The 9,162-nt window shown below is 63.7% G+C and overlaps 1 protein-coding gene across 1 annotated transcript in view; it reads right to left on the bottom strand.

Moving 5' to 3' along the window:
• The window catches only part of TRIO (trio Rho guanine nucleotide exchange factor), a 71,322-nt gene that overhangs the window by 36,362 nt on the left and 25,798 nt on the right, over positions 1 to 9,162 (bottom strand). Inside the window, exon 10 of the mRNA XM_012721745.1 lies at positions 3,591 to 3,782. Within this exon, the coding sequence (XP_012577199.1) occupies positions 3,591 to 3,782 (192 nt within the window). The remainder of the gene's footprint in view (positions 1 to 3,590; positions 3,783 to 9,162) is intronic.

Raw genomic sequence — 9,162 nt, 5'->3', positions numbered from 1 at the left:
AGCATCGTCGGGATTCTTTCGAGGAAGAAAAAAAAAAAAAAAGAACGCGAGCAGGAGCTTCCAGATCTGGGCTGCAGCCTGGGGTGCAGGCCCGCACCTGTGTCGCTACCTCCTCCAGCCCAGAGCCGGGGCGGGGGGGCATGCAGGCTTCTGCTTCGCCCCCTTGCCAGAACAGGTGCTGCCAGCTCGCCCGGGGGCGACGTCTGAGAGCGGGGAGGCCCCCTCTCCTGAGCCTGAGCGGTCTCCCCCAAACTCCCTGCGGGAGGGTGCTGGGCTAACTCCGAGCAGACGCCACCTAGACCCGGCCGCTTCCTAGGCGTAGCTGTTGCTGAGATCACCTTGGCGTTACTTGCTCACGGGAGGCAGAAATTTACTGCACAAGTCAGGGCGGGCCAGAGCTCTGCGCCAGATAGAAGTCCGGAAGGAAACCACTGCCGGGCACCCGGGAGCCCGGGTGCAAGGGCCTCTGGTGGCTTCCAAGCCGCGGGGAGTGGCCCCTGCACGAGAGACCCGCTGCTTCTGCGGCCTCCACTGGGCGGCTTTCAGCTGTGTGAGCCGCCTGGAAAGGGATGCACTCGGATAACATAAATCTTGTAGCGATATTTCACTCCTCAGCTACATTAAAATACTTGGCTTTATGCAAACACATTTAATTAGCGTGATTTCCTCCTCTTGGCTCTTCTTTCACTTTTAATTTGACTTTAAACTAACTAAATCTGTATTGAATGAATCTGAGTTTTCAAGCCACAGCCAGTTGCAAAGCGCAGTGGCTGAGGAGCCCACTCGGGCCGGCTCGGACCCTCCCGCGCCTCCCTGCCGGCCGCAGGGCCTTTGCGCAGCTCGGAGCAAGACGGCGGGAAAATTCTGGGGCCCGTCAGGACAAACGGACCTGCAGAGATGTGGCTGGGAACGAAAAAGAAGCCTGAGAGTCCCGACCCGTCCACACGGTGGGCGCCCGGGATGCCCCGGCAACGTCTGCCCTGGACTCCCGGTCACTTGAGGGAGACACGTGCAGGAAGGACCGATCGGGGGACAAGGCCACGGCGGCGTCTCGCGTGGAAGGAAAGGACAAGCGCCTGAAAGTGCTGCAGCTGTCAGGGCGACTCTTCTGACCTTGGGAGTAGACCGAAGGCGCCCCAGCCCGCAGATGCACATGGACCACACACGCGTGCGCGCACACACACACCCGCAAGCCCCCAGTGCAAGTCAACGAGAACAATGCATCTCCCTTCCAAGTGGCCCCCGAGCCGCGTGACTTTCATGACAGGGATTTTCCTTCAGAATGCTATCGAGGGCCCTCCCTGGGGGCGCAGCGGGTTAAAGCACAGCACTGAGAAGCTAAAGCCGCTTCCGCATGAGTTCGATCCCCGCCTGCCCCGGAGGTGACCACATGGCGCGTCAGACCTCTCCTGACCCACGCGCTGCTCCTCTCAGCAGTGGACTTCCTCGATCTGCCTGTTCTGCTCCCCGCTCTGTCTCCGGTGAAGCCTCTCACCCCCTGCACCTCTGGCCTGCACCCCAGTTCTGTATGCAAAAATAAATAAATCTTGAAAAAAAAAAAAAAAGAATGCTGCTGAGTGTCTGGAGAAGCACTTTTGCAAAATGCCTGTCTTCCCCTTGCCCGCTAGTGTTGGCTTTATGAAAACAAAACTGAAAAGGTGACCTTGACCACAAATTCAGCTGCGTGCAGTCTTTTCTGTCCCCAAAGCAATCTTAAATCTTTGCAGACACGGCTGAAGATTATCACCAGGCCTGCGTCCAAACCGCCTCCCGCGCCCTGCAGTTCTGTCTGGACCCTGGCCAGTGCTGGTCCCACCCCTGGTCCAGCCTCGTCTCCAGCAGCGCCTGGCCATCGGGGGACACAGCGGCCCCCGGGGCCCAGCGCAGGAGCAGCAGCCTGAACCCTCCTTGCGCCCTAGACCGCAGGGCTGCTCCAGACAACCACGGAACGGCCTGCCTTTGCGCACAGGCTCCCCCTCCAGGCTGGGGTGCGCCGATGCGCGCGCAGGGAAGCCACCGAGGAGCACGGGTGGAAAAGAGCAGCACAACTCTGAGGCCAGTGCTGGGGCAGGCGTGTGTGGACAAAGTTCTAGAAAGCGGAGGAGGAGCCAGCCCAGGCTGCCGAGCCAGGTGAAGGGAAGGGACCCGCATCCCAGGTGTCACTGTGCTGGGGGGCAGAACAAGGTGGATCAGGTTTCAAGGATGCTGAGGGGTCAGGCTGGACCCCCCCAGGCCCAAGATTCAAAAGCAGATTACAACCTAATCTTTTTGATATTTCAGAAAAACCGTCCTGGAGGCAGGGCTGTGTGAGGCAGGGCGGGGCTGCGGGGCAGGGAGCCCGGGGGCTGCGCTCACTCATGCGCCCCCCAGAAGCTGCCGCAGAGAGGGGCCCGCGGAGCGGCCCTGCGTGACTCCTGTGTGACTCCTCTGACGCCCTGGGCCCGGGCACCGGCCTTTGCGGAGGGGCCGGGGCGGGGCTGGGCACAAGGTCCGTGGTGCCAGCACCTGTGCCCCACACTCCTCACGGGCTCTCGATTCTAGGGTGCAGGGGAGGGCAGGAATGTGGGCCCCTGCAGCACTGTTGGGGAGGGGCCTCCCCTCGCCCGGGCTGGGCCTGCAGGCTGGCGCGTCTCACAAGGCAGCCCCACCGGGAGCCCCGGCCTGCCCCTGGCTGGATCCTGGGGCGCCCGGCGCCGAATCTCCCCACTCGCAGGGCTCCCCACCTCTGACTTCATTGTGAGGAAGGGTTTTTCCTTAGACCTCTGGCAGTAACTGACTCTTTACCTCAGCTGTGGTCCTGCTGAAAACATGCGCTTTTATAAGAAATGCTTTCTATCTTTCAAGAGCTACCAAAAAGTTTCTTGAATGTGATTTGCTCTTATTCTTTTTTTAAACTTAGATGGGTACGTTTTACACGGTTGCTCCTCTCAGGTGTGAGCCCCTAGAATTCCCACCGCCAAGCCACCAAGAACGTCACCAGTCTCCCCTGCTCTGATCCCTCCCCTCCCCGCTGAACTTGCTTGAGTGTAATTTTCAATGATTTCTACTAAGAATAATAATACACGTGCAACGTAGAATTAGCACTAGTCTACCGTCCACGAGTCGGAAAACACATTAGCTCCCGTCATGGTCAAGTTCCGAGCCAGCGCACGCCTCTGACGTCAGCATCACGGTTAGGACGGTCACGTCAGCTCTGCTGCCTTCGAATTCAGAGTTGTCTGAAGCGCACTCTGGCTCCTATCTGCGAGGCTCACGCAGTCAGGTCCGGTCAGCAGGCGCATGACCGGCTCCCACATCCGGGAACCCAGCAGCCTGACCTCGCCGGGCATGTCAGCCGCAGGCCGCCCCGGACTCGAAGCTGGGCGTGCTGTCTGTCTGCTCTTTCCCTCCCCCTCCGTGCCCCTCCCCTGCGCCACCTCCCCCACCCGTCGCCCCGGACACACACAGGCTTCCGGGCCCGTTGGTGCAGCAGGGAGGGTCAGCAACGGGTCCAGCGGGGACCCTGCACGGTGCCCCCAGCGGCCAGCAGCACCGCCACCCCCACCCCAGGCCCTCCCAGGCACCCGGGGAGCCAGGACACGCAGTCTTACCTCCTTCACGTGGGTGTGGAAGGACACCGACATGTCCAGCAGGATCTTCCGCTGCTCGACCCGCCGCACGAAGTCCTGTATCCGGTCTTCGAGCTGATGGGCGGCCTGATAGATCTCTTCTGGGTCACACTCCCCGGTCTGGGCCAGCTGTTCCGCTGCTTCTAGCAGCTTATCCGCGTTGGTGTACGTGTTCTGCACGAGGACACCCAGAGACGGGAGGTGAGGCAGAGGCACCGTGGCCGGGGTGGCTCAGCTGACACCCCGGTGCTTCTGCAGTCGCACAGGGGAAGCCGGCGGGTGCGAAGGGCGCCAGGTGCACCCCCCCGCTCCCCACAAACCCCCGCCGGTGCTGGCCTTGCTTTCCCTTCTCGCCTGGCTCCTGAGACCCGGAGCCCCGACAAGGCCGTGCATCCCCGGGGCTGGGGGAAGCTGGGGCGGCTGCGGGTGGGTCCTGACTCATAAGGTGCTTTCAGTCTTGTGCTGCTGCAGGCCGAGCCACAGATGCCCACTTCGCTTTTGCTCTTGCTATTGTGCTGGGGGGGAGGTCTAGCCCGGGCCTCTCGGGGTCCCACCGCTTGGCCGTAGCGCCCCAAGAGCGCGGGAGAAGGTTGCGGGGGCCAGACAGGAGCACGCTGCGGCCCCCGCTCATGCCGCTGCGCCCCGGCGATCCTGGAGCCGTGGGTTTTACCTTGGGAGTGCCCATGTTTGGGTACTTGAGAAAAAAAGAACTGAAATGGTCAGGCGACCACTCCATAGAGCTGAAAGTATTCTCGGATGTCTAGGAGCCTCCAAAAATTGCTGACTCAGTTTCTCGAGAAACTGGAGGCCGCCTCTGGGTTCCTCAAATACCAGGTAGGCCGGAGCTCTGACACTGTGAAAGGGAAGCTCCGGCGGGCGGGGCCGGGGCCGGGGCCGGGGTGGGGAGAGGCCTCCCAGATTGCCGGAAAGTCAGCTGGGGTTCCCCTTGCAAAAGGGGCCTCCGTCCCCACCCTCTTCAACAAACAGCTCCGCCCTAAAGCCAGCAGGGTCTGCAAGGGGGAGCTCCCCTGGGAGGCCTGTCAGGACGGGGTTGGGGTGCAGGGGTTGGGGGGGAACAAGGCATCTGCGGGGGGCAGCTTCTTTGGGGGGGCTGGGAACACTGGGGTTCGCCAACTAGGCGGAGTGCTAGCGTGGTGAGAGGGCGTCGCCACAGGGGAGAGGTGGGAGCCAGAGCCCCGGGGCGGTGGGCCGGACTGGAGATGTCAGGGTGGACGAGCTCTACGTGGGAAACCCAGACTCACTCGCGGCCTCTGTCCGCGAGAGGCTTCGGCCGGCAGCGGCCCAAAGCCGAGCCCAGGCTCCCGCTGACGCCTCTGCTCCAGACGGGGGCAGGCAGAGGGGAGCGGCCCCATCTCTGCCCGCCGCCAGGATGTGCGCAGGCAGCGAGGACACAGAAATCGGCCCGGGGAGGCTGCCCTGACCTCCTTGGGCACCACCGAGCAAAGCGATGCCACCGAGCGTGAGCCTGGAAGCGCGGGGGCCGGCCCGCTCCCCACCAACTCCCCACCAACCTGACACCCCTTTCTAGAGGCCTGTTCTCTCAGAATTCTTCTAGAAACGAGTGGAAATGTCAAACACACCCTTAACAGTGGCAGATTACAGCCGGGCGTAAATGTTCATTATGCGTCGTCTTTGGAATCAATTTTTTCAAATAATTTAAAAAGCACAGTCAGCTCCCAACCTGGCTGCAAAGCTTGGCGCCCCGAGCACCCGCGCCCCAGGGGTCCCGTGGGAACTGAGGTGTGACTCCTGCGCAGGGCAGACAGGAAGCCGTACACCTCCCCTGCCCCAAGGGGCTTTGTGACAGCAAGACCTTGCTTGTACGGCATGCCCGCTCCACGAGGGCTCTCTGACCTCTCCAGCCCTGGGCCGCTGGCAGACACAGAGGCCCTGGCGAGCCCCAGGGAGCCCCTGGCCGCAGCCTGTCGCCCCACCAGACGCCGGACAGAACATCCTCCCCTGGAGGCCCGACTTCCAGCACCGTGTGACCTGGTGACCCTGAGCTGCAGGGGACGGTCACCCACCCACACCTAGAGAGGGAGAAGCGTGACCTTGAGTTCAGACGAGGATGCCCTGCAGAGCGACAGGGAGTGATGGGAGCTGGCGCGACGAGGGGCGGGGGCCAAGCGCGAACTTCAGCAGAGGGACTCGGTGACCAGAGCGGACGGGGCGCAGACGCCAGGGTGCTCCCAGCAGGGGGCCTGGCTGTGCGGTCCGGCAAGTCCAGACCACCTTCCCCATAAACCCAACACTGCTCTGAAAAACAACGAATTGTAAGCGCGTGCGTGCGGGCGGGTGTGCGTGAGAGGCTGTGAGCGTGCAGGGTGTGCACACGTGTGTGCGTGCGTGCGGTCTCCAGCACTGAGTGCAGGTGAGCAGTGGGCTCGGGGCGCCACGGGCGTGGCTGCCGCGGGGTTCCCTGCTCCTCGGGCTGCACAGGAGAGCCCCCTCTCCAGGACGACGCCTGCGCCATGACCCTGCCGACCCACAGAGCCTCGCCTTGCTCAGGTCGCCGGGGCTGGCCCAGCCAGGTGCACGGGCCCCAGGCTGCAGCTGGGCTTCTGTCAGAGCGAAGTCCTGTTTCTCCCGGACTGTGACTGCAGCTGTGAGGCCACCTGCCGCTTCCCAGCTGCAGTCGGTGTCTGTGATGGCCGCAGTGGCTGCAGGTGACACAGTCCCGACGGCTCCATGCTGCCCTCCGCCAGCAGGAAAGGCCCAGAGCCATGGCATCCCCGAGGAGCAAGTGCGTCCTTGCACGGTCTGGGGCGCGGGTCAGTACCCAACCGCCACAGAGGGACTGCGGCGGGGCTCGGGCAGGTGCTGGGCCAGGCTGGGCCCCCAGCCTGTCCGGAACCAAGGACAGCGCTTCCTAGGAACAGAGCCCAGCGGGCCTGCTGGGAGCGCCGAGCGTGTGTGTGCGGGAGCGCAGGGAGAGGTTCCCGTGGTGTGGTGGGGAAACCGCGGCAGGAGAGCTGTCGTGGCCGGCCAGCAGATGCCCAAGCGCCATGTGCCAAGGGTGAGGCCCCTCTCCGAGGGAGGGAGAGGCTGGATCCGCAGGGAGAGGGGCTTCCGGGAAGGGCCCACCGAGGCCTCTCCTCTCCAGCGTCCAGGGCCCGTCCCTCATTCGTGTGGTGGGCGATTGGCTCAGCCACGGGGATTAGGCCGGGCCGGGATGAGGAAGGCCGGCCGTTTCCTCTTTTGGGGGGAAATAAATGAAAAGTGCACACTTGCTGGGACTCAGGGAGCCCCAGGAAACCCCATGGGACAAGGGCAGACCAGAGCAGTCTCCTCCCCACTGCGGCCCGGGCCTACTGGCCAGCGAGAGGCCAGACGTGGATCCCAGTGGGAAAGTGGAAAAACAAGCATTTCAAGGCCTAAAGGAGTGAGGGGGGCTGACAGCACAGCGTGGGGGTGCCCAGCGGCTCTGGAGGCCTGGGTGCCCTGGAGGTGGCGTGGCAGGCAGGTCTACCCTGCAGGGTGCCACCCTGCACCTCTAAATCATATCTGGTATTGTAAACCAGTGACCTCAAGTTAAAAAAAAAAAGTAAGTCCAAATACGTGGACAGAAAACTCTCAAGGCATTTTATGGCGATGGAAATGTAATCAAGAGAACAGTCACGGCCCAAATGAAAGACCCGGGGTCCTGCTTACATGAAAAGGCACGTCAGCCCGGGGTCCTCGCTGCGCTCGGGACGGGAGCTCCACAGGCGCCCGCCCACCACCCCGCAGGACGTGGCTGGACTGGGGTGGGGCCGCCCCCTGCACAGCAGGCCTGGGGCTGCCAGCGCGGGCCACCGCCTCGCTGGCTACTCCCCGCGTGTCCTGGCAGCTCCCCGCGTGTCCTGGCAGCTCCCCGGGGCGACAGGGGCGCTCAGTAAGGCGAGGCGATTTCCCAGGCGTAGTGCAGCCGGCAAACTGCGAACGGGACACGGCCGCGCGGGGGCGAGCTGGGCACCTGGGCAGCCAGGGCTCGGGGCAGCGGCTGGGCACCCCGTCCACGCGCTCTCATGGCTGCCGGCCGGGGTGGGCCCGGGGAAACTGAGGCACAGAGCGGAAGTCGTTTAATAACTGGGCACGCCGGGAGCAGGTGGGCGCTCTGGTATCCTGCCGCACGCCAGCCGAGAGGAAATTCCAGACAGGACGGAACTGAAGCCCCGGCCGTTAATTTGTTTCAAAAGCCTGCAAGGACACGGCCACCCTTCTATCAGGCAACGGACTTAGAGCGGCACGCGGCCGGCCGAAGACGCACAGGCGTGGCTCGGGTGCAGAGCGCGCACGGTGGCCTGCTGAGACGGGTGTGCTCCGCTCTGCACGGCCGTGGACAGAGCCTCCTCCTTGCAAAAGATGGCGTGAAAGCACCGGGGAGCACACAGGGCCCGCCTTCCGCTGGGTCCCTGCTTCCCTCACGCCACGCTCCCGTGCCCGGAGACGAGACTACTGCGTGGCACCCACAAAAGCTGTGGACAGAGATGTCTCCGTGGAGAACGGCTCCACGGCAGGCTGGCTGTTGGGAAGGTCACCTGGGCGGCAACGCAGGAAGGCAGCACCGGCCCCGCAGGGCCAGCCCCGGGCGGACGCTGTGGGGTCACAGCCTCCTGAACTTATCCTTCCTGGAACCCACAGTCGGTCTCTGGGGTGCCTCTGTGTCCAGCCCCGCTTACGGGAACCCAGCAAGACTCCCGCTTCCTTCTAAGTCGGCTGTGTTATTTCCTCACGGCTGCCTGGAAGAAGCTGTGAGGAAAGTTTACGGGTGGCTCATTCCAGATCGCTCAAAAAATCCACAAAGCCACTCAGACTCACTTCGCGCGAGCCGAGCTCACGTCTGAGCGAGAGGGGGGCGGCCGCGCCCTCGGCCCCCGCCGCTTCGTCTCTGCCCGCGGGAGCGCGTGGGCGAAGGCTGCCCCGTGGCACTCTTCCCTGTGGCCCACGTGCGGCCGGTCCCCGGTATTTACGGACAAACTGCCGCATTTTATTCTGCGACTTCTGCCGGGATCTTGGTGGTGCCGCTTCTTCTGCTCCCAGCAGACCCGCCTGGCGAGGGCTCACCTTCCCCCCTTGCAGCTGCTCGGCACGGGGGTCTCCATCCCGCGGCGGCCAGTGCTCGCTCAGCGTCGGCCACACACCCGAGGCCGTGGCGGGCGGCGGTGCACGGGTCCCGAGCCGGGAGCCCCCTCCCCGGCACAGAGAAGCCCGCCCCCCACGGCCGCCCTCCCCTGGCGCGGGCTCGGGCCCGACAGTTCCGGCTGGATTTTAAGGACCCTCAATTTGTTGCCTTTTGTTTCTAAACGGTCAACCCTTTGCTTCATCGGCATGGTTACCGATTGCTGTGCTTGTTATCCACCCCAGTCCTTGCTCCTCGGCTTCCTTTTTATTCGCGCGCTGACGTCCTGTGTATCCGCTGTAATTAAAGGCCCCCAGGATCTGCGGCGCACCTGGCCAGCCCAGGCGCTGGCCCCGGGGGTCCCCCTGTGCTCCCTGAGCTGCGTGCCCGTCCGCGTGGGGCGGTGAACACGCCGTCACACCCTCGCCGTCC

This window comes from Condylura cristata, unplaced genomic scaffold (genome assembly GCF_000260355.1).
Source record: "Condylura cristata isolate star-nosed mole 26May11 unplaced genomic scaffold, ConCri1.0 scaffold00007, whole genome shotgun sequence".
Lineage (NCBI taxonomy): Eukaryota > Metazoa > Chordata > Mammalia > Eulipotyphla > Talpidae > Condylura > Condylura cristata.
This window is presented reverse-complemented; position numbering and strand designations above follow the sequence as displayed.